Below are 25,347 nucleotides of genomic sequence, written 5' to 3'. Positions count from 1 at the left end.
ATTCAAGATGTCTTATAATAGGAATTCGGGCGACAGGCTCTAAATAGCCTAAAATTTGTGGGCCCATCAGAAACAAACTAATGAATAATAGTCATGCTTTGCCATGACCGATCCTTATTTTCGCGTTTTAGGGCCACAAACAGGAATTTAGGATAATTTTTAATTTTTCTTGTGCTAATGTCCACAACATGTTCATGAATATGTGCGACGGGCTCCAAATCGCCTATAATTTTTTTGGTCCTCTAAAAATTGACCAAATGAACAATAGTCATCACTTCACGAAGATTGTTCCTCATTTTTTCGCGTTTTAAGGCCGTAAAACAGGAATACTGGACGATTTTCAATTTTATGTGCTAAAGTCCACACCATGTTCATGAATTCGGGAGACAGGCTCCGAATCGCCTAAAATTTTGTGGGCCCATCAGAAACGTCCTAATAAATAATAGTCATCGCTTCGCCATGACTGTTCCTCTTTTTTGACGTTTTAGGGCCATCTTCATGAATTCGGGTGACAAGCTCCGAATCGCCTAAGTTTTTTTGGGCCAATCAAAAATGACCTAATGAACAATTGTCATCTCATCGCCATGATCGTTTCTCATTTTTTTGGCATTTTAGGGCCATAAAACAAGAACTCATGACGATTTTTAATTTTTATTGTGCTAATGTCCACGCCATCTTCATGAATACAGGCAACGGACGCCGAATCACCTAAAATTTTGTAGGCCCATCCGAAACAACCTAATGAATAATACTCATCATTTCACCATGACCGTTTCTCATTTTTTGGCATTTTAGGACCACAAAATAGGTATTTAGGACGTTATCCAATTTTTCGTCTCATAAATTCATGCGACAGGCTCCGAATCGCCTAAAATATTATGGGTCCATCAGAAATGACCTAATACTCATTGATTTTTCATGATTGTTCCTCATTTTTTTTTGGTGTTTTAAGGCCATAAAACAAAAATTCAAGACAATTTTCATTTTGTGTGTGCTAATGTCCACGCCATCTTCATGAATTTGGGTGACAAACTCCAAATCATCTGAAAATACGTGGACCATAAAACAGGAATTCAGGACGATTTTTAGTTTTTAGTTAGTTTAATAGGTAGTCACGTACATAGCCGAATGCAAGATTTAAATTTTTTAAGTTCAAGTTGAAAATTCTATCACATCAGGGCGGAGCTAATGAAAATTTTATGGGTTCATCTTAACCCTGTAACATTGGCTAGACCATGTATATATGTTCGAAAGTTACATTAAATAAGTGCAAAGGATATATTTTGGACCCGTAAAGTAGATGCGATGTGATAGAATTTCGTATCCGAACCTATAAAATTTAAATCCTAAATCTATCTTTGTATCACATCCCATTTGATTTACTGGTCTTAGAATCTATTATTTATGTTTATTTAATAAAAAATTTAACACGTATATAGAATCCGAGCTAAAGTTCAGATAAATCAATTTAATAAAAAATTTAACACAGGATCCGAGCTGAAGTTAGGTAAATCAATAACTCCTATACTACATCCGCCCCCGGTCATGTAGAGTGGCTTCTTAGAAGATGTTTAAAATGTTGAGATTCTCTTTTAATGATGACAAGTGTAGATAAAAAGATATTACATGTGTATAGCATGCTATTATTAATTTCAAAGTCTAATCTAGAAGAAAATTTGAAGAGTTCCAATAATCAAAAAGAAAAATAGTGTCAAATAGATAGTCCAAACATATACACCAATAGCCTTTTACCATTTTTTAATGCAGCTCTATTGTTAGTCATGGGTCAATTTTCAGATCAATTGTGTATCTAAAACTTGCCATATTAGGACTTCAGCAAACTGTTTTTGTTCTATACATCCACAAAGTAATTCAATCTTCGGAGGATGAAGGGAAATCAAAGGACCTACAAGAATGGAGCATTACATTTTTGGAAGTGAAAACTACTACTATAAACTATGTAATTGAATACATTCCATTTTGGCTACCCTATGGTTAGACCAGTCACCAAAAAACTTGATTATACAAGACAGTTACCTTGGAAATTGTACCACACCAAGGCACATGCTAGCCACTGGTTGAATCAGCTTATAAAACACACAGATCAAAGTTCCCCAATGCTTGAAATTGAGGCGTAATAGTTGTTACAGCTCGACATTCTGAGCGGGTGTAACAACATTTCTTAGGGAGAAAAACCAACTAAACATTTGTGATAACTTGCTGGGGGCAGAATTCTTCTCTTTTTGTTCCAAGTTTACGTTGCAAAGCGCGTTGTAGTCATGTTTCAAGTGAGGAGCAACAATTCTTTCCTGGAGGAACGCATTGTAACGAGTAAGAGATGGCCAATGTAACAGTAAATTGAATCCTCTAGTGAAATGTAGAAGTTGTACCTTAAATACTTCAAATGGGCAGGAATCTGAGCCATTGCAACCCTATGAGCAAAGAGAAATCGAAGCATCAAAAGCTTAGAACAGAAAAGGGGAACAAATAATATCATGAAAATTTGAGAATGCAGCCTTTGAAACCTCCAAAGGAATGAATTTGCGTCACTTGTGGCACAAGTTGGAAGACTGGACATCACAGCCATTGAAACTTTTTTCAAGAGTTGAAAATGAAAAGTAAAGGGAAAAAAACTTGTAGGCCGGCTGATCTAGATCCGAAAAGAAAGACCACCAATGTTCATGTTCACAAGAATGTGATCAGAAAACTTACTGGAATAGGAATGGGACGTTCATTGTGCAGCACTTTCACAAAGTACTTGCTTGAGTTATTTGACACGCAGTTGTACAGGACTAGCATGTTATTTCCAGCAAAAGGTGTCACAATACTTCCCCGCCAGTTTCTCTTTGCAGGAGGCTTAGGAGGGAATTGCAACGTCTCCTCTCTTTGTATTAGTTCAAATTCTACAACATTCAGTGCATTTAATTGATTAAGAAACCGGAGGCAGTAGAAGCCTAAAACAATCCTATTGATAAACACTCACCAGATTCTTCAAGAAAGAGCCCAAGCAAGCATGAAAAAGGAAGTAGAGTTTCTGCATGAGCAAAACGTAGTCTTGCCTTTTCATAGCTCCCGGAAGCATATCCTTCTAAAGGAGGAGAATGCACATGAAACGAAGAACACCAGATATAGCTTCCATAAAGATATGTATAGGCAAAATGATTTCTAGAGAGATGAATGTGAGCAATAATGGAAGGTACTAGTTACTAACAAATAACAATACCAAATAATTGGTATAATTAAACAAAATAGTAATTGGTATTTTAAAGGCTCCACTTTCTAACCTTATCCAACTATCCTCTAGTTAGAAGTTGAAGGGATAGCTCAATAACCCCGGGAATAGAGTCGTGGAATAAGAACAGAATCAGTAAAGTTAACAGGTTATGGGAAATATAACATATAATGAAGTTGACTTGGCCTTTCTTTAATAAGGAGAGAAATCCTTGGCCTCCTTTTAATAAGGAGAGATATCACATCCTATATCTAGCGACTCTTGTAGATTGAGTACACAAGTTTTAGGGGGTTGGCTTCACCTTTTTCCCAATTATCTCTTCCTCTAAAATCTTGTTGGACGGGGAAAGTAAGACAACAAGATAATGCTAATTCAATTATGTTACCTTCTTTAGCCTTGATTGCCTGTTCCATGGATTGAATTACATCCTCAAGTAGCGGGACTCCCATTCGGTAATTTAGTGAATTACCATAGCCCTTCAGTATGAACGACTCCAAATCATCGGCCCATTCCAACAAAGAAACCTAAAAAAATGATGTCAATAAGGATGGATGGAAACAACAAGGACTCAACTTCCTATCCCGATGAAGAGCTGGAGATACATTGTATAATAGAGAAATCCATTTATAACAAGGGCCGACTACCTTCTAATCAAAACATCAATTGAGTTAGCCTAATCACTCTTAAGGTCCCAACTTCCCCAGTTATGACCTAAGATAAACAAAGGAGAGCTCCTTACAACGTAATAATGCAGAACTAAAACTACCAAAACCTAGGAACCTACAAACCCCTCCTCCCTTTCTCTGCTGCTTATTAAGTCCAAGAGGAACCATGGAAAAAAGGGATTAACTTAAAGTACCTCAGATGGCCTGAATATACTACAAGCTTGATTGGTGATGTTCAACAGGGAAGCTTCCTGTAGGAGTTGTCAATTAGAGACAAGTAACTATTCCCAGATCAAAACAAATAAAAAAGAAAAGGCAAAAGGTTTAGCACCACTGGAACACTAATAATTGCAATACTAACCTGTTTGCAGAGAAACCATAAAGAAGATACATCTTGTTTAGTAAAATTAAGCCCATATTGCCTCACTAGTTCATGAGTAATTTCATCTAATATAGGTTCTTTGAGCTTCTCTACAGTTGGCTTCTGACTTTTCCTAAAATCCTGCCACCAAAAAGAAATGTCACGTAAATCAAACATTAGTGTGTACACACATGTCAGAAAGAAACCAAATCAGCAGTAATACAAGTAGGTGCAGGAAAAGCAGAAAATGCAGGGAGGGGAAGATAGGATATTGGAGGTGCAATTCAAGAAAATAGTGAATAATCAAGGCCTTTGATACTAAATACCTCGTTGAATAGCTGAAATAATATTTTGACACCTAAGTCATAAATATTCTGCAAGGAGTTCCTTTTTTTTTTTTTTTAATTCTGTTTCAATTTTTAAATTGGTAATATGCCCTAAGGACTTAAGCACTTTTTCTATTAACACAGACAAGATTACACTTTATTGGTGGCATGTATCTCCTAGTAACTGCTATTATTATCATTCTCGATAACTAGCAACTCAAAATCTGGATAAGGGTCTTTTCTTGGATTCACAGTAATGAGGAAAAGAAAATGTTTCCCATGATTCTTCATTACAACTCCTTCCAACCCATTTCTGTTGCCTCAATTAACTAGAGAAGAGACCCTACTGGAAATTGTTAGGAGATACGTTCAAAAATAAGGTTTAGTAGGGAGTATGTTCAAAATAATGATTGGATGAGAGGAAGTGAGTTTGTTGAAAAATGAATGTCTGATCAAAGTTCAAATTTTCTAATGTTATCCATTTTATGCACTGCTTTATAAAGAGATGGGAACTTTGTCAGTTAAGGAAAGAGGTTAATTCAATCGGGAAAAATTGACCTCCACTTTATGCGAGCAAACCGTTTTTAAGGAAAGAGGTAGATTCAATTGGGAAAAATTGACTTCCACTTTATGCGAGCAAACCATTTTTAGTGCTGAATTCCAAATAATACCACTAGGCATATCAGAGTAATAAAGAACTTAAATTCTCTTGTGATATGTCAGCTCTCAGTGCATGATTTGATTGAATTTATATAAAGTACAGATGGTTGGGACTTGAGGTACTAGATATAATAGCCAGAGTAAACAGTGACTTGGATTCATACACACTTGATCATGGAAGCAGTTATCAATTACTCCTTTTAAAGTCAGAAGAAGAAAAAAGATCAACCACAAAAATGGGCCTTTGAAGTCAGGTTCAAACAATTCTGAAAATGGAAACTGGAATATGTTGTACTTAGAGATGCTCAATGCACTAGTTTCCAGGTCTAATGTACTCACAACTATAAAATCAAGCCCCAACAAACAAGAAAAAACTCAAAAGAATTACCAATTGCAAATTGTATTTGAAGTTACCTACTAAAGACAGCCACCAAATAGAATTTGCAAGCATACCTTGTAGTTTTGACAACAATCATGAAATCTCAGAACTATATCACTTGCACGGCTTTCACTGGTAACAGCAAAAGCTCGATGAGCCCCGGGCCCAAGCTTCCCTTTTCCACTAAACAGCCCCATTCCAAATGCCACAGCGCTAGCTGATGCCCGAGGAACCTATAAATATCGCTATCACAGTCAAGAGTTATTGTTACGCATGATCTAGCAAGAAATTGGGACAGAATCAGATGACTACCAGTTATAAGGAAGACAGGAATGCTAACAAGTTCTATAATCTTGCAAATCAAAAAGAATCTTAAAGCAGCAGAATCCTTTGATCCATCACTTGATGAAGAAATGAACATGTGCTTTGGTGGGTAAAGGAAGAACTTGTGCAATTCGGAAAGCGTTGTGAGGCAATGCGTAATAAAACCACTCTAACAATAAGTGTGTTGACCCTTAAAGTGATGATTACTTGGCAGATTTTAAAAAGTAAATAACTGATCTGTTAACCTGGGTAGCCTTGATTGAATATATATCAGGGTGGTATTCATCACTAAACAGGTCTGGAAACTGTTCTCGGACTCTGATACCAAGCTGATATAACTCTTCTTCGCCCTCACGGATCAACTCTCCACCCGTATGCTTTCCCTTCCAAGGAGAGCTCCATCCTGTTAACCAAGCAGGAATTTTATCCAAAGACTGCTTCTGTTCCTTAGCATCACGTACAAGGACTTCCAGTCGACCAGCCAAGGCTTCTAACTCCCTTATCCTCTTCTTGGTCGGAGCACGAGTGCCATGCCGTGCCTACCGAATAAGAAGTCACCCATTAAGATGAATCAATATAGAACTATCTCTTATGAACATAGCATTACCTGAGAGAAACAATCATATATTTCCTTTTATATCAAGAACAATTTATATAAGAGAACCCCTAAATTCACATTTGTGCAAGTTTTACGAGCAACTAATATCTACGTATTTTCCACTATAAAGCTCAAAAGGGAAAATGGAAGGCAGATAAAGTTCCAAAATAGTAATCGACATGGATGAGAAGAAGCTTGAACCTACATTTAGAATGAAACAGAACGGTAGGACAAGATACAGGACACTCAAAAATGGAGGACAATCCTGTTCAAATTTTTGAGTAGTCGTACAGATTTGTAGCTACTAATAGGTTAGAGTTATCTTGAGCTAGAATCATTTGGTGAATTAGATGTGACTTTAATAGCAATCTAGATTTATGGGATACCCTCTGTAACTTTCCTTCAGTATTATATACTTAGCATCTTCCAAATCTTAACAGAATTAAGATTTTCTGATTGCTTCACTCCCCAATATGTTGAAGTTACTGCCTCAACAGCTGGAAATTTTGCATAACTGCTGAAGTTCAAAATCTGCTCAAAGCAAGGAAGTTGTTGAGATAAATAAGCCTTGTAACTGTTAGCAGAATCTTATCTTTCTGTTGCTATTTGTTAGGGATAATCTGCAGCTGATTTTCTGCTTTTCTTTAGAGCTTTTCAGTTATAAATTCTTGTATAAATATGGCTTTGATTATTGAATAAAATATGATGAGCAGCATATTAATATCTCATTTATTCCTTTGCTCGTTTCTTGCTTTATATTCCAACAGATTGGTATCTAGAGCCTTGTGAGTAGAGAGTGAACCAAATACCAATTCTTCCACCCAAAGCACTTCACAATACATTCTTTAAACTGTTATCTTAAATAGTTTATAGAAAATGGATTTTGAATCGAGCTTCTTAACTCCACCAGTCTTCAATGGTGAGAATTATCAAGCTTGGGCAATTAGAATGACAGTTCATCTTGAAGTACTGGATCTCTGGGAAGCAGTAGAAGAGGACTACGAGGTAACTCCTCTTGGAAATAATCCAACAATTAATCAGATAAAAATTCACAAGGAGAAAAAGACAAGGAAAGCCAAAGCTAAAGCATGTCTTTTCTCTACAGTATCACCTTCAATTCTCACCAGAATTATGCAAATGCAATCTGCAGCAGCAATTTGGGAGTATCTCAAAAAAGAATACAAAGGAAATGAAAGAGTGCAGAATATGCAAGTAATGAATCTAATTCGAGAATTTGAAATGAAGAAAATGAAAGAATCAGAAACTATAATGGATTATTCAGACCAATTGCTTGACATAGCCAACAAGGTGAGATTGTTTGGTAAGGAATTTAATGATGAAAGATTTGTTCAAAAAATTCTTGTAACACTGCCTGAGAAATATGAAGCCACGATCTCTTCTTTAGAGAATTCCAAAGATCTGTCAACTATCACCTTGGCAGAACTTTTTTTTTTTTTTGATAAGGTGAAGATTTTATTAAAAACAGTATCAAGCTGATACTGTAAAAATACAAGGATACTGCTGGCTTAAAAACATTAAAATCCTAAGCGGTCTAGCATGTCCAGCATATCATGAAAATTCATAACAACATTTCCATCTTTCCAATAGTACAAATAATGTAAACAACTGTATTTCACATATTGCAGTTGCTCCTTCTTGCCTTCAAAACACCTATTATTTCTTTCTTTCCATATCGTCCAAGCTATGCTAAGAGGAATATCTCTCCAAAACTTCTTTAAGGATGCTTCTGGACATGCAGGTTCCCAACACTCTAATATATTCCTGAATTTCTTAGGACTTGCCCAAAGGATGCCAAAGTTAGCCGTGAACATGGACCACACCTGCCAAGTAAATTCACAATGCAAAAAAAGACGGTCCACGGATTCACAAGCTTTCTCACACAAGTAACACCTGCTGCACATTATCCAACCCCTTCTCATCAAATTTTCTTGAGTCAGACATGCTTCATGTGCTACTAGCCAACCAAAACATGCTACTTTTGTTGGGACTGTAGTCTTCCAAACCATCTTCCAAGGCCACTTTTGAAGCTTTGCAGGCTTGTTAAAGCTTTGCAGGCATTGGAGCAAAGGAGAATAATGAGGAAGGAAAGTTCTGTCGAAGGAGCTTTTCAAGCTAAATCACAGAACAATGATTCAAAGGCAGGAAAAAGAACAGGAAGCAAAGGCAAAGCAATAACAATAACAATCAAGGAGGAGCCCATCCACCCTGCCCTCATTGCAAAAAGACAAATCATCCTCAACAAAAATGTTGGTGGAGACCAGATATCAAGTGTAACAAATGTGGTCAACTAGGCCATGTTGAGAGGGTATGCAAGTCACAACCACAAATGAGGAAGCCAATGCCGCTGCAAATCAACATCAAGAAGAACAGTTATTTGTAGCAACTTGTTTTGCTAGCAACAACAGTTCTGAAAGCTGGTTAATTGATAGCGGATGCACAAATCATATGACCAATGATCAAGAGCTCTTTCGAGAGCTAGATCGCTCTGTCATCGACAAAGTCAGGATTGGAAACGGAGAATTACTCGATGAGAAAGGCAGAGGAACCGTCGCAATTGAAAGCCTTACAAGTTTGAAACTTATAACTGATGTTCTTTTTGTTCCCGATCTTGATCGAAACCTCTCAAGTGTTGGGCACCTACTTGAAAATGGTTTCAAGTTGTTGTTTGAAGATAAAGCGTGTCTGATCAAGGATGCTGATAACAAAGAGTTGTTCAAGGTCAAGATGAGAGGCAAAAGTTTTTCCTTGAATCTGCTGGAGGAGGAACAAGCCGCAGTTGTCCAGTTAGCCAATAACTCAGAACTATGGCACAAAAGACTTGGACATTTCCATCATGATGCAATACTTTTCATGAAAGAAAATCACCTAGCAGAAGGTCTTCCAAGCATTGAGAAAAATCTACCTGCTTGTGAAGCTTGCCAGTATGGAAAACAAACTAGGCTTCCTTTTCAGAAGTCATCTTGGAGGGCAAAACAGAAGCTGCAACTTATTCACACAGATGTAGGTGGACCTCAAAAAACACCATCTTTGAAGGGCAGTAAGTACTACATTGCCTTTATTGATGATTGCACCAGATATTGTTGGATTTATTTTTTAAATTTTAAATCTGAGGTTGCCGGTGTATTTTGGAAATATAAGGCTTTGGTGGAAAATCAGAGTGGCTGCAAAATTCAGATGGTAAGAACAGATAATGGAACTGAGTATACTTCGGAAAAGTTTAACAAGTTTTGTGATGAAGCGGGAATTGAGCATCAGCTAACGGCGCCATACACTCCTCAACAAAATGGAGTAGTAGAGAGGAAAAATAGGACCTTAATGGAAATGACAAGGTGTTTACTCCATGAAAAAGGGTTACCTAAGCAATTTTGGGCAGAAGCTGCAAATACTGCAGTGTTTTTGCTAAACAGATTGCCAACCAAAGCTTTGCAGAAGAAGACTCCCTTTGAGACTTGGTTTGGTTACAAACGTATGCTAACAAATCTGAAAGTTTTTGGTTGTCTTTGTTTCTCTTATGTACCTCAGGTGAAAAGAGATAAGCTAGATAAAAAGGCTGAACCTGGAATTTTTGTAGGATACAGCAGTATCTCAAAAGCTTACAGGATCTATCAACCTCAAAATGACAAAGTCGTCGTTAGCAGGGATGTCAAGTTCTTGGAGAATGACACCTGGAACTGGAAAGATGGTGAAAAACAGAAAAATCTAGAGTTTCCGGATGAAGATGTTGATCATGTACCTATCCGAGGCACAAGACCACTTTCTGATATATACCAAAGGTGTAATGTTGCTATTTTAGAACCTGCAAGATTTCCAGAAGCTGCAAAAGATGAGAAATGGAGGACTGCAATGCAGGAGGAGCTGAAAATGATAGAAAAGAACAACACATGGGAGCTGGTTGATAGACCATCAAAGAAAGCTATTGGAGTCAAGTGGGTTTATAGAACCAAGCTCAACCCTGATGGTTCCGTAAACAACTACAAGGTCAGACTAGTTGTGAAAGGGTATGCGCAAATGTTTGGAGTGGATTTTTCAGAAACTTTCGCTCCTGTTGCTCGCTTGGATACAGTGAGAATGCTACTAGCTTTATCAGCTCAACATGGATGGAAAATCCACCAACTTGATGTGAAATCTGCCTTCCTCAATGGTCACCTTGAAGAAGAAATCTTTGTAGAGCAACCTGAAGGTTTTTCTGTGAAAGGTAAAGAAGACAAGGTATATCTATTAAAGAAGGCATTATATGGGTTGAAGCAAGCTCCTGGAGCTTGGTATAGTAGGATTGATGCCCATCTTCTCAGTTTAGGATTTCAGAAAAGTTTGAGTGAATCCACACTGTATATCCGGAAGGAAGAAACATATTTAATTATTATCTCACTATATTGTTGATGATTTATTAGTTACAGGTAGCAGTTCAGACTTAATCAGTCAGTTTAAGACTGAAATGAAGGAGGTCTTTGAGATGACAGACCTTTGTGAGATGTTCTACTTCCTTGGGATGGAAGTTCAGCAAAAACAAAATGAGATTTTTATATGCCAGCAGAAATATGCCAAAGAAATACTGAAAAAGTTCAAAATGGAAGATTGCAAGCCTATGACAACTCCTATGAATCAAAAGGAGAAGTTTTGCAAAGAAGATGGAGCTGAAAAGATTGATGAAGGACTTTACAGGAGCTTGATAGGTGGCCTGATGTACTTGACTGCAACGAGGCCAGATATTGTTCATTCTGTGAGTTTACTTTCGAGGTATATGCACTGTGCCAGTGAAATTCATTTTCAAGCAGCTAAACGTATTATTAGATATGTCAAAGGTACTGTTAATTTTGGCATCATGTTCAAAAGAGCCTTAGAGTTTCAGTTTCATGGATATTCTGATAGCGATTGGGCGGGCTGCTTAGATGATATGAGAAGCACTTCAGGTTATTGTTTCAGTTTTGGTTCTGGTGCATTCTCTTGGTGTTCAAAGAAGCAAGATGTAGTTGCTCAATCTACCGCTGAAGCAGAGTATGTTGCAGCTGCATCAGCTGTGAATCAGGCTCTTTGGGTTAGGAAACTGCTGGCAGATTTGTACATGGAGCAAAAGAAGAGCACTGGAATCTTTGTTGATAATCAAGCTGCAATTTCTATTGCAAATAATCCTGTGTTCCATGGGAAGACAAAACATTTCAAGATTAAGCTTTATTTCTTAAGAGAAGTGCAGAAGAATGGAGAGGTAGCTTTAGTATATTGCAAAAGCGAATTTCAGATTGCCGATATTTTAACTAAGGCTCTACCTAGATCCAGATTTGAATTTCTTAGAGAAAAACTTGGTGTTGTTGCTCTTGAGTCAAGGAGGAGTGTTGAAGTTACTGGCTCAACAGCTGGAAATTTTGCATAACTGCTGAAGTTCAAAATCTGCTCAAAGCAAGGAAGTTGTTGAGATAAATAAGCCTTGTAACTGTTAGCAGAATCTTATCTTTCTGTTGCTATTTGTTAGGGATAATCTGCAGCTGATTTTCTGCTTTTCTTTAGAGCTTTTCAGTTAAAAATTCTTGTATAAATATGGCTTTGATTATTGAATAAAATATGATGAGCAGCATATTAATATCTCATTTATTCCTTTGCTCGTTTCTTGCTTTATATTCCAACACAATAGAATGGCCAACCGGCTGAAGAGCTGGAGTGACAATCTTAGGAGCTAAGGTTTGCATTCTAGCCAAAGCAATACTAGGTGATTTCTCCATTTTGTCTAAATCTTGGTTCCCGGTACGTATGTTGATGGAAGCTAACAGGTACCTAGTGGACTAGTCGAGAAGCGTCCAAGGCCGTGCTAGCCCAAGCACCACAGTGATAAAAAATAAATAAGTAATAAGCAAAATATTGCTCCAACTTGGCGCAGATAGACTTCCAATGGCAGCCTAAACTTTTGTATTATTCAATGAAGTCGAGAAAATATCAAAATGTACTCTGAGGCCTAGAGTATAAAGACAAGGTGATATAGTGTTGATGCACCCTACGCACACATATCCACAATTTCCATGACTGTTATAGTTCTTTCAGATTCAGAGGAATAATAAGGATAATATTATTAAACACAGATTTCCTATTCAGCATAGGCAATGAAAAGCTTCCATGTAGTTACCAAAAAAAAATCAAATAACAGAAAATAACACAACTGAAAGAAAGCCACAAAGCAATGGTAAATTTGTCTCTTTGTGACGTCATGGATTCAAGTCATGGAATCATCCATTAACGCTTGAATCGGGGTAGGCTGCCTCCATCACACACCCTTTGGGGTACGGCCCCTTCCTCAAATGCTACGCGAACGCAGGAAGCTTCATACACGAAGCTGCCCTTTTCTTAAAAAAAATACAACAACTACAACTTAAAATTTCTAAATCAATTCGCATTTGACACCACAAGAAGAAAAGTGGACCAGTAGAAACACTAAAACAAAGACTCACCACAAGATTCAAATGAATCGGAGTACATTGATCTGGAATTTGGGAAGGTACAAAGGAATTGTCAGATATATCCTTCACAATATCGTATCTGCACGCGAAACCAATAGACAAGTAAATCAACAGCGTAATTCAACAATGGAATATGTTGAATGAATTATTTTCTTTTAAATTCTATGTCATTTATGTTACACAATCAAGTCGTCTAATAGGTTATTGCAGCAACTCTATAATAAGATTGATTAGTAACCTGAAAAGAACATCGGTAACATGCTATAACAAGTCAAATTACTTAACAATGTAATTAGTTTCCACACAGTCTATATAACTTGAATCCTCTTCAAACTATAAATATTTTATTAAGTTTAAGTTCTACGCACAAACAATATAAAAATATTACACAATCATGTCACTTAGTTAATTACAGCTAAATCTCTTAGACCTAACAATTGCTATTTTGGCAAAATTGTTAACTAACCTGCCGTCACATGTTAAAATTAATGATAATGTAAAAGAAAAATTACATTATCAGTATATAGAACTAAAATCCATAGTGATATTAGTCCACACTCATACCGCATAGTGGATACAGTTGTACTCTGCAACTTTAAATCTTCGATTCACATAGCTCAAAATTAGAACAATTGCTGGATATATCGAATCACATTTCTCTTTAACAGTATTTCAAATTGAGAGAGAGAGAGAGAGAGAGAGAGAGAGAGAGAGAGAGAGAGACCTCGAAACAGTTGACAGATGTTGACGGACGTCGAAGGATTTATCAGCGCTTGTGTGTATCGCAATCGCTAGTAGAACTTCAAGCAGTAGTAGCAGAGCAATACTGATGGAGTTTTTCAACATTTGTTCTTTCTATTTGTTCGTGATTCCCTCGGTTTTTAGGAATCGTTGCGCTTTATTTATAGTGGATTCTCTATTGTGAATGCTTTGCGGATATTTCTTCGACAAGAAGCTAAGTAGGTTCATGCTTTTTGAGAAGCGGCTCGAGATTTCATACGCTAATGGTCAACTCTAATTGGCCGTTAGATCAAGACGGACAGACAATTTATGTGTGTGTAACTTCTGGGGTCCACGGGTGATACAATTAGGATCATGTCTTGTTGACACGTGTCAAAAGTCCAAAGACCTTTCATTTCTCCTCTTATTTGGAACAGTTAAAGATTTTTAATTTATGTGGTATAGATTTAGTTTGTTTTTTTGAAAAAAAAGAGAGATAGTAGAAGAAATTATTTCCTTTGTGACACTCGGTAACGAGTTGTTATTTTGAAGCCACTTGGAAAATCTGACTATGATTTTTGTTTTTGTAGAGCCTAAGGTATGTCGAAAATAGCCTTTTTAGCTGGACAAGATAAGAGTAAGGTCTGTGTACACATTAAAAATTATGTGAGGTAGCTATTTTTTAAAGTGGTATTTACTTTTATCCAGCATTTTTAATGCTGACCAAAAGTAGCCACTAATCTATTAAAATTAATATGAAAAGACGGTGTTACCCTTTCTTCTATTTCTTTTCCTTCCCAAACGGAGATACAGTGTTTATACCGGCGATGCTTCTACAGAAGAGGATTCCGTGGCCATGGGAGAGGATGAATCACATAAAGATGAAAATGTGATTACCAGATCGAGAATGAGAGGTCAGTGGGTTTGTAGTGGAACAAGTAAATGAGTGGCCAATAGATAAACTTATACCATTGGAATTTGGAGGTACACATTCAGATTGTGGAGTCAGATGTGTCAAGGACAATTGATCCTGAACTTAGAGTTGGAAGTTCAAAAATTAAGGACACTTGGTCCTTAGCTTAGAGTTACAAGCACAGAAATTAAGAAAAGGTAGTCCTTAACTTAGAGTTACAAGCACAGAAATTAAGGACAGGTAGTCCTGAACTTCGAGTTCCAAGTTCAAAAGTTAAGGACATGTAGTCCTGAACTTAGAGTTACAAGTTCAAAAGTTAAGGACAGGTAGTCCTAAACTTAGAGTTACAAGTTCAAAAACTAAAGCCAAATAGTCTTTAACTTAGACTTACAAGCTCATAAATTAAGGACAACTAGTCCTGAACTTACAGTAACAAGCTCATAAGTTAAGAACACTTGGTCTTGAACTTAGAGTTGGAAGGTCAAAAATTAAGGACACTTGGTCCTTAACTTAGAGTTACAAGCATAGAAATTAAGGACAAGTAGTCCTTAACTTAGAGTTACAAGCACATAAATTAACGACGGGTAGTCCTGAACTTCGAGTTCCAAGTAAGTTAAGGACATGTAGTCCTAAACTTAGACTTACAAGCTCATAAATTAAAGACAACTAGTCCTGAACTTACAGTAACAAGCTCATAAATTAAGGACACTTGGTCCTGAACTTTATGAGCAGAAGGGTATTTTTGTCCGGGCGGGTAAAGTTTATTAAAGCAGTGGCTAAAGACTAAAGATATTTTAAACAGTGGCTTAAAAGTAAATACATATCTTATTAGTGGCTAATTGTGCATTTCCCCCCACTAACCTATCTAGACCCTACTTATAAAATTACACTGGGTATATTATTATAATTTTAATAGCCAATGTTTTTTCCCTTTGACCCGAAATGTCCCTCCGGCCCAAACATATTACATTAATAGCCCGAAATGTCTATTTCGTATATTTTTTGTATAGTGAAAGTCTATTTTGTATATTTTTTGTATAGTGACAATCTATTATATATAACAAAACAAATAAATATTATAGAATTATAAAGTGGTTTGATTAGCCAAGTTCGTCTTCGTACTACTAGAAGGTGTTAATTAGACTCTTAATCCGTATATAATTAAGAATCACTATTTCACAGCTAGAATCTGATTACCAGATCTCTAACTCCTGAAAACAACCATATGATAATTGGATATAATTTCAATTGAATGACATGAATTGCTAATAAATATACATCCATAAAGAGATGAGACTAATTGAATCACTTAAGTATCAAAACGCAACAGCAACATACTCCGCAGATCACAGAGCGAGGGGAAAACACAATGCTTCATGCAGTTATGATAAATGCATATCCATCTGAGTCCAGACTTACGTTGGAAGCAATACATGCATTGCGGTGAACCTGTAACGCTTACTTACTAACTGTTCAAACTAAAATTCAGACAGAAACTGGAGATATCATATTATAAGAAGCCAGGACTGGCTGATAGCAAAGTTGGGAATCCAAATTTCAAACACATAACAAGAGACCATCACTAGTTCATTATCCCAGGGCTGTCATATCGCCTATTTTCACTCACCTGAACGAGTGTTGGACTCCTTCCTGCAATAATTTGCAGAAACACAGAAACAAACACTGGAAACAAAGCGACCTCTCCTCAAATACAATCATTTATTATTCCAACTGAACCAACATCCTTCAAGAAACAAAACTGATAATTTCTCTTTACACTTAACGTCTCTGGTACACCTTTGATTTCAAGCTACAACTAGCAATCATGATAGAAAGATTAAACTGATTCAAATGCCAGCAAGTACTAAAAAGAGTAATAGTAGCACAGATAAGTAAATCTATTTGGTCAATATGTACACAACTCCAGGATTTTCTGCTACTAAGACACTCCATATATCATAGACAACGCTAATACAAACATATACCCAAAACAACATCCTCCAAAAGGGCAGAGCACACATGGAAAGTTGGAGTAAGACTATCTTCTCCATCATGCAAAAACTTCCTCCTCTTGCAGGAGCATTTGATCAAAGTGCCAGACACCTAAATTATAACCGAAGAGGTTGAAAAGTTAATAAACAGATATGGGAACTGCAATTAATGAAAAGCTATTCACAAGGGAGAGCGATCCTACCATGTCCTTTGCCCACTCTTCTCAGCTGAGCCACATATTCCGAGATCATCTTGATTGCTTCCACCTAATAAGAAGAACATTTCTTAAATCAGTATCATTGATACACCATATGCATTTAGTATTTAAAGCTCAAGAACTCCGTTAAACAAATAGTATTTCTCAAGTTCAGGAACCCAGACCTGTTCTCGTAAGTACTCGCTTTCAACAAAATCAGCCAACTGCACATCATTGTTTCGTGTGGCTACCTGTTTTTAAAGGTTACATCAGCCAAAATGCATTAATGACATATTCTAAAGCCACAATGTGAAAAATAATTCTTTCTGGTTTTTTATTTTGTAATTTTGGTAATGGGAACCAACACAATGGTTGCCAATTCCAAAATTGATCCAAATGAATAAGGATACAACAAAACAAGAATAGTAGAAGAACTCACAGCGTGCAAGTTTAAAAGCTTTTGATTTGTCAACTTCTCCAAAGAAAGTGCAAGCTCCATCGCTAAAGAATAAATTCAACAAAGCATGTGGTAAGGAACTGAAAGCTCAATCTGCTATTTTCAGAATGTAACAACACAAGAACTTCAATATTTCCAAATCCACAAATTCCATTGAAGGGGACGTAGTAGTTATTCGGCATGTGAGCTTACGAGGCCATAAAAATAAAAGAAGCACTCAGTTCTCAGTAAATTATGCAAGACACATGCTGGCCTCTGCCAAATAATTAATTTTCCCCCTGATAAGCAGAAAACAGTTTTAGCAACTTGAAACCTAGACAAAAATAGTCTAACTACAAAAATAGGAACATAAGCGAACAGAAAAAAACTTACCATATAACGCATCACCCTTCTCAGCATGATCAAACTCAGATAGTGGCATCAAAATCGACTGCAGCTTCACTTTACCACCACGCTTGTTCTAAACCACGAAACACAAAGTTAGAACCAATTCAATTAACGTATAAAACCATCTCTAATAATTTGCCACTTCCTTACCCCCAAAAGCAAAAAGAAAAAAAAAACAAATTTTCATTGAGGCAAACTGTCAAACACCTGATACTCCATAAATTTCTCAGCATGGTCTCTTTCCTCTTCACTTGATTCTTTGAAAAACCTAAGTAAACAAAACAATAACCCATAATAACACACTACTATTTAACAAGTCATGAAAAAATGCACCACAAATTCGAGAAAATCTTTGAAAACTTTTACCTGGCCAGACCCCTGAGAGCAACATTGTCTCTATCGAAATAGGCATACATCGCATGGTAAACATATGAAACATTGTATTCCACACTGCAATCGCAAAAAAAAAAAAGAAAAAAAAAAAGAGTGTAAAATAGTACTCTGTCTCTTTAACTTTATGTGAAGCTATTTCCTTTTTTATATGTTTAAAAAAGAATTACCTCGTTCTAAATTTGAAAATAACTTAACTTAAACTCCCTATTCTACCCTCCCTCAATGAGAAGGTTTTATAGCCACACAAACAATCTCTCGTTTAACACTATAAGTTTCAAAAGAATTATAATCACACAAATATTATGACTTGTTTAGTACCAAAAATTTTAAAAGTATTCATTTCTTTCTTAAACTTCATGTTAAATCAAATAGGTTCACATAAATTAAAATACTAGAGTATCATAAATAGCTAAAAACCAAAGTATAACATATCTGAAACATAAGAAACCAACAACAACTTATAATTGAACTTATTGAGCGGAGGTTCGTACTCGGGACCTCTACCTAATACCATCTCAACTAAAAACTTAAATTATTATAGGGAGCATACCAATAATCATTTAATTATATTTTGTCTTAATACAAAGACCCTCAACTCCAAACTAGTTGGGCTTCTTATTTAATAATTTATATTTTCCAACAATAATTTATCTAAAACCCAAAATATCATCCAAAAAAAAAAAAAAAAAAACTTAGGGATGTCACAGAACTCACTTGATCTGTTCATTAAGAGCAGCTTCACATTGATCAGAGTATTTTTGCCTAGCAAGAGAAGCTTGAGGAACAGTAGGTACAAGCATAAGCTCTTTTTTCACCTCTTCAAAAGGCTCAAATACGATTCCTGTTAAAGGCTTGCTGCTGTTCGAACCCTTTGAAGCACAAACCACTAATAATCCATTTCTACTCTTTGTAGAAAAATTCTTCAGAAAAGATACATATGAAGAAGTTGATAACATGGGACTTAGATTTTCCCCATGGCTATTCAACAAGGCGAAAGCTGGTGCTACTTTTAGAAGCATGACGATGTATATGGAACACTTGTGGAAAGAAAATGACGGTATAACCAGAGAAAGATGACCAGTTTGTAGGAAGAGAAAAAGGATAAATGATGTACTCCCTGGGTCCCAATTTAGGGAAAATTTGACTGGGCTACCTACTTTTCAATTTTATAGCCTATATTTCAATTTATAATCAACTAGTTCAAAAATAATAGGCTAATACTCAATATTCAATTCCAATAGATTCTCGAAATTATTATTTAATTTTTAAAAAAGATTGCTCAAGCTTTTAAGGTAATTTTTGAATAAGTAATTGTGACTCAAATATTAGTTCAACAAACCAGTTCCATTTGGGTGGTGAATATTAGATTTTTAACAAGCTTAAATATGTGGATTTAAATTTCGAATTTGATTTTGTGAAAACTTTAGAGTGGGTGTTATTTAGACTTGTTAGAAATAGTATAAGGAGGTTGTATATAAAATTTGAAGTCATTTAATGGAAATTTGGACTGGTTTTGAACAAGAATTGTAACTGAAAATCGTGGAAAAAGTTCGTCTACAGACGCTTGTATAAAGGTGTATAAAAGTATATGAGATGTGTTTATATACTCATATACACTATTATACAAGATTATACATAATTATACAAAAAACTGATTTCGTCTTCAACCTTGCGTTTTTTTCTGAAATTTAACTCAAATCTTGCTCAAATTTACTCCAAATCACTTCAAATTTAAATTTTGAACTCCTTCTGATATTTTCAATCAATTGGAACAACACCCAATCCAAACAACTAACAAACTCAAAAAATCCTATTTTCGAAAGCAAAGCTTTGAATGACCTTCAATGGTGGACTTCTACTCTTCAATTTTCTGACATTGCAAACAAGGGGAGAATCAGAAAATACACGGCCCCTTGAAGCATATGTGGAAGATGTGAGAAGAAGAGAGAGTGAAAGCAACGGTTGTGAGAACACAAATTTAACTCCATAGCTTTTAGAAGCAATGGTTGTAAGAACACAGATTTTGAATTTGCTAATGCTTTCAAAATATGTACAATATGGGCTAGGTAGGGTAAAACTTAAAAACATAGGCCATTTTTTGTTATGGTGTGAAGTCATGTGTATTTTCTTATAATTCTTTCCCCAATTTATGAGACACTCCATCAGTTTTATAGTTCGAATTGTGACATACAGACACAGGCGGATTCAGAATTTTTAGGCGACGGGGCATATTATTCTGTTCAACCAGTGCCTCCTAAAGGCTTTTAGTGTTGAGGGTGCTGACTGCTTTAAATTAATTATTTTTAAGGTATATATGTATATATATACAGGATTTCATCCAAGTTTACAGGTTCGGTGACCCTTTACCCATACAAATGGGTCCGCCTCTACATATAGATCACACAAAAATAATTTTATTTGCTCAAGGCTCCATTCTAGATCCCAATTTATATGAGTACACAAATATCTAAATCTTTCTTGCTTAAACTTCATATAGCTAAAAAACTGAAATTGACACATATACGATGTTGGATTCATCTCAATGCGCGATGCATAAATTTATATATAAAAATTCATTAATTGTAATAAATAGTAGATATACTCAATTTAAACTTTTTATCAATCTGTCTAATTTCTCATGATGTATCTAACAATAAGCAGTAATTAGCATATTAGAAATTCAATCCTAATGGAATATTCTTTATACTATCTTGACAAGCTCAAGCATCAATTTTTACACCACAATTGGAAACAATGTTCCTTCTCTTGGAGCCTCTTGCCATAACCAAGTTTTCTTTGTTGCCATAACTAGTATATTTCTTAATTCACATACTAGTTATATAGAGATTATTTATCCGAAAATTAATAATGAAGGAATTGTTATACAATAATTAATAATGAGATGATTATTGTTCTACATCTAGTTACTCTTATAAGTATTTTCATCTTTAATCGTTTAATCCCTGCATTATTAATATACATATTCTTATTTTATATTCTATTTTACATAAAATAATATATAAATTTTAGTATAATTTAATTCATATATTTTTGAATATCGTAGCTAAATATTGTACGAGAATTATCTTTTTCTTATACGGTCAATCAAATATTATATTATCTTATGTAAGCTTTTATGAAGGGGTTATTAATTATTTCAAACCATCAATCAAACCTATGTGCAAAGCACATAACTAGTAAAATAACAATAGAAGTATTATGAACAAATAAAAGAAAATTTAATGAAATAGTCCCTCAGTGAACCGAATGAGTTCATCTTTCGTTTCGCCCAAGTCCCAGAATCAAGATTCGAACTTTCATTTGTCTGAATATCAAGAAAACGCAACTTCAATTACTGCAAATTTTTACCACCCAGAAATTGCTGATGAAATTCCCGTAAACGAAATGACAATTGCTGCGATTTTCCCAAATCGCCATTCACTCATTCTGCTTCTTCTTCCACTAATATTCACCGCCATCTTCCGTTCGGTCAATGCAACGTGCCAGTTCAGTTTTGAGCAGAATAATAAACTTTATAATTACAGCTTAACAGCCCCAATTCGTAATTTCCCTCATGGCATCCTCAGTGAAGATGGGTACTTTCTCTCTTTCTATTTCTATGTAGCTCACTTGCTATTTTTCTACAACTCACGCCTTTTCTGTTACTGCGACTTTAGCTCATGTGGCCCATTTCGTCAATTTTAGTTGGGAAGCTATATAGTGAAATATGGGAATAATAGTTCAGTAATTTGATGAAATATGAGAAATAATAATTGTTGGATCCCAGATTGATACTTTCATCTGATGATATAACGTAGAAGTGGGAACAAAACCATGAGATCTCAGGGTCAAATCTTAGCGGAGGCAAAAAAAAAAATAAAAAAAATAGCTGATTTGTTCTCGTATGTTCTAAGCCTTGGTGGTAGAATTACCTAGTATATGAGCTGGTGGGAGGTAGCGATACTCGGCGGAATAGTCTGAGGTGCGTGCAAGCTAGCCAGACACCATCGTTATAAGAAAAAAGAAAAAGAATATGTTGGGAAACTTTTATTCTAGTATATGTGATTGGTCGTAGCTAAGAACAGAACACAATTAAAGCGAAAGACCCATATAGGATATACCGACTAGTTGAGATTGAGGCTTAGTTGTTGTTATAATTATATTAGGTTAAGGGTTCGTCAAGAGCGTCTTAGTTTAGTTAGAGACTTGTATGTCTGTGTAAGGATAAGTGTGTGATTTCGCGAACTCTAGTTCCAAAGAACTTCTAATTTTCCTTAAAAGACAAATTGTAAGTGTTGAAATGCGTGAAGATATGGCTCTTGGCCTAACTCAACCCCAAAAGTTAGCTCATGAGGGGAGGATTGTCCAAAACCATATAAGGAGACTACAACTCATTCCCTCAATCGTCCAAGACTGAAAGTGGGAATTGAAGCGTGGATAACATAACATGGGAAACAGAACAACAAAGATCGATGGGCCTGGCTCAGGTACCATTGTGAAGATATGACCCTTGGGCCTAACTCTACCCCAAAAGCTAGCTCATGATGATTGTCTTGGGAGGATTGCCCAGGACAATATAAGAAGTCCAAAACCTCTTCCCTCAACCAATATGAGACTTGGCAAAAATGAAATGGACTTATATATAGTAGCATAGATACTGAACCTAAAGAAATTCTTCTTTTGTTAGTGTATTGAGGGGTGACATTTTTACTAAAGTAATCTGTACTTCTACATAATTTCAGGTTCTACAAGGTGGCTGCTAATGGGACTGTGCTATGGTTTCAGGTTGGCTGCATCAGGTTACACTGTCATGCTTAGTTTGATTTTCATTGTACAGTGACTTCTGGAGACTTGCTCATTGAGTATTTAATTTTATACTTAAGTATTTTATAACCTCCCCTTTGTCAGAAAGAAAAAGAAAGTATCCTATAAGCTCCTAATTGTCTGAGGTGTATGGACCAGAAGTATGATGTGTAGCTGCTATTAATTCTGTGAATGAGACATTATGGGTTTCAGTATGTGTATTTAGGAAGCATAATGTAGTTGACCTATGATATCGTTAATAAACATGGGAGTTACATCTTGTGATGAGAAAAAAATGTTTAGCTTTTGGATGTTATTACTTGTTAAACTTGGGAGCTGCTAATACTTCAGTGAATCTCACTTTGCTTTCTCTTTGTATATGAGCAGCTTTGTGATGCAATGATTTTCAACCATGATCCTCCTACCTGTATTGACTGTTGGGTAAGTGCTTGTCTAATTTCATCTGTGTTCCTTTGCCAATTATTTAATGCAATAAAAAGACAAATTTATTCTCTTTTTTACCCTGTGAATGTAGAGTATTATGTCATTATGTGCGACAGAAAAGTAGTTAGCCTTCTGTGAAACTAGTACTCTAGTAGGCAGTAGCTGCTAAACACACAGCTAATGTGGGGCTGCAGATGTCTATAGGCTAATTTCTGGAAACTAGGAAATGCCGTAGAATAAACAATTATTAACATACAAGGAGAGAGGCCAGGGGGACTGGTTGATGGATACAGATGATTAGATAATACCGTATAAGTTCATTTTCTAGTAATCATTTGAAAATTAGAGACTCTGCTTATTATCATAATATCATAGATTGAATATTTGCTATTTTGACGAATTTTTTGGATTTGCCACTGGAAATATATAAATTTATTTTTGGGTGTCTAGGGAGGGATTTTAGAGGACTATCAACTATGCTACAATACATTTATGTTTTGCTCAAACTTACTGAACATTACATAATAACCAAGATGTACATATATGAAGTTTGTTTAATTGTTGTTTATGGTGAAGCATCTTCAAGTCATTTTATTTGTCACATACAGCTTGGGCTTGTTAGGCCCATATATAGAAATATTTTGTCTTTTAGAAGTGAAATTTTTTAAATTGTCGACTTTGATAGTGATTTCCAGAAATGTCAGTCCAATCACTACATAGATGACTCTAACTTGAACATGCTTACATTTGCAGGACTGTGGTGGTAATTCTCGTTGTGGAATGGGTTGTAGTGCCCTTGTGGCTAACACTGTTGGAGGTAATACTCCTGAACTTATGGATATCTAGGATCACTTTATTAACAACATTTACATCATAACGGGTGCGTTTGGTATGAAGGAAATTATTTTCCAATTTTCCCATGTTTGGTTGGCTTAAATATTTTAGAGAACATTTTTCTCATGAACTCATTTTCCTTCGATTGGAGAAAAATAACTTCCCTATCAAAAGGAGGGAAACTATTTTCCAAAAATCTTTCTCAACGCCCCACCCACCCGGCGGCCTACCCCTTGCCACCCCCTTCTAACATCGCCACTCCGATCCCTAGACCCCGACCTACCACCCTCTCCCGCCCTTATTCATTTCTTCTCATATAGTGTTTGCCTAACTTATATATTTTTCAAAAATATTTTCTGCTGCCTAACCAACAACAACAACAACCAACCTGGTATATTCCCACAGGTGGGGTTTGAGGAGGGTAGTTTGTACGCAGACCTTACCTCTACGTAGTGAAGGTAGAAAGACTATTTCCAATAGACCCTCGGTTTAGAGGAGAAGAAGAAGAAGGAGGAGGAACATGACATAATATAGATCTAAGAATATGAAGAGACATGAATGTTACTAATACTACAGTTAAAAAAAGGAGAAACTATCAACTACTTACTAACCTTCTAGCCTAATCCTCGACCTCCACACCCTCCTATCAAGGGTCATGTCCTCAGTAAGGTGGAGCAGCGCTATGTCCTGCCTAATCACCTCTACCTAACCAAAAACCGGAAAATTAAGTAAGAAAATCTCTTATTTTCCAAGATAACAATTTCCAAGGAAAACACACACCCTACATGTCTTCCTTTTACCTTCCATTCTGAAAGTGTCCTTTCAAGTTATGGTAGAAAACTGGTAGGTGAAGACATGTTAAATTTCATTAACTTAAGAGTCTGTTTGGAAAGCCACCCTGTAATTGGAATTGGTGTAATTACTAGGGTAGTAATTACACACCCTAGTAATTACACAGTTGTATAATTACGGCGGCATGTTTGTTTGTCATAGTGTAATTACAGTGTAATTACAAGTTTACTGTTTGGTTGCACAAGTGTAATTGCACAGTTAAATTAAATTTCAAATTAAGTAATTATCAAAACTTAAAAGTTAATATAATAAATATATGCCTATAAATTTTTATAAGTATAAATGATATTATATTTTGTATTTAAGATGTATATTTTTTCGTGAATATACATTAATTTAGTAATCAT

At 35.8% G+C, this 25,347-nt stretch overlaps 3 protein-coding genes across 3 annotated transcripts; 1 reads left to right on the top strand and 2 right to left on the bottom strand.

Annotated features, from left to right (window-relative positions):
• On the bottom strand, positions 1,791-14,035 carry LOC109223383 (multiple inositol polyphosphate phosphatase 1-like). Its single transcript, XM_019387669.1, has 11 exons — positions 13,734-14,035; positions 13,001-13,088; positions 6,193-6,486; positions 5,698-5,856; positions 4,259-4,399; positions 4,092-4,148; positions 3,618-3,756; positions 2,984-3,088; positions 2,713-2,903; positions 2,391-2,432; positions 1,791-2,309 (listed from the first exon to the last, which is right to left on the bottom strand). Exons 1-11 carry the CDS (start codon positions 13,853-13,855, stop codon positions 2,145-2,147), a joined length of 1,503 nt encoding a protein of 500 aa, XP_019243214.1. The 5' UTR covers positions 13,856-14,035; the 3' UTR covers positions 1,791-2,144.
• LOC109223384 (ferritin-2, chloroplastic) lies at positions 16,343-19,160 on the bottom strand. Its single transcript, XM_019387670.1, has 8 exons — positions 18,782-19,160; positions 18,041-18,124; positions 17,882-17,942; positions 17,660-17,747; positions 17,270-17,331; positions 17,016-17,081; positions 16,837-16,900; positions 16,343-16,745 (listed from the first exon to the last, which is right to left on the bottom strand). Exons 1-8 carry the CDS (start codon positions 19,084-19,086, stop codon positions 16,693-16,695), a joined length of 783 nt encoding a protein of 260 aa, XP_019243215.1. The 5' UTR covers positions 19,087-19,160; the 3' UTR covers positions 16,343-16,692.
• Positions 21,254-24,131, top strand: LOC109223381 (the record flags this gene model as incomplete). Its single annotated transcript, XM_019387668.1, is given in 4 exon segments — positions 21,254-21,663; positions 22,810-22,852; positions 23,258-23,311; positions 24,068-24,131. Coding segments are annotated over 4 exon segments (490 nt in total), but the record flags the coding sequence as incomplete, so codon positions are not given.

Source organism: Nicotiana attenuata, chromosome 3 (genome assembly GCF_001879085.1).
Source record: "Nicotiana attenuata strain UT chromosome 3, NIATTr2, whole genome shotgun sequence".
NCBI classification, from domain to species: Eukaryota; Viridiplantae; Streptophyta; class Magnoliopsida; order Solanales; family Solanaceae; genus Nicotiana; species Nicotiana attenuata.
This window is presented reverse-complemented; position numbering and strand designations above follow the sequence as displayed.

Coding starts and splice junctions, on each gene's coding strand:
- LOC109223384 (XM_019387670.1), bottom strand. CDS start 19,086: ATGCTTCTAAAAGTAGCACCAGCTTTCGCCTTGTTGAATAGCCATGGG. Junction 17,943..18,040: donor GCTCTCAGGGGTCTGGCCAG/GTAAAAGTTTTC, acceptor TTGTTTACTTAG/GTTTTTCAAAGAATCAAGTG. Junction 17,332..17,659: donor GAAGGGTGATGCGTTATATG/GTAAGTTTTTTT, acceptor TTTATTCTTTAG/CGATGGAGCTTGCACTTTCT.
- LOC109223383 (XM_019387669.1), bottom strand. CDS start 13,855: ATGTTGAAAAACTCCATCAGTATTGCTCTGCTACTACTGCTTGAAGTT. Junction 13,089..13,733: donor CATCTGTCAACTGTTTCGAG/GTCTCTCTCTCT, acceptor TTTCGCGTGCAG/ATACGATATTGTGAAGGATA. Junction 5,857..6,192: donor ATTCAATCAAGGCTACCCAG/GTTAACAGATCA, acceptor CGATATTTATAG/GTTCCTCGGGCATCAGCTAG.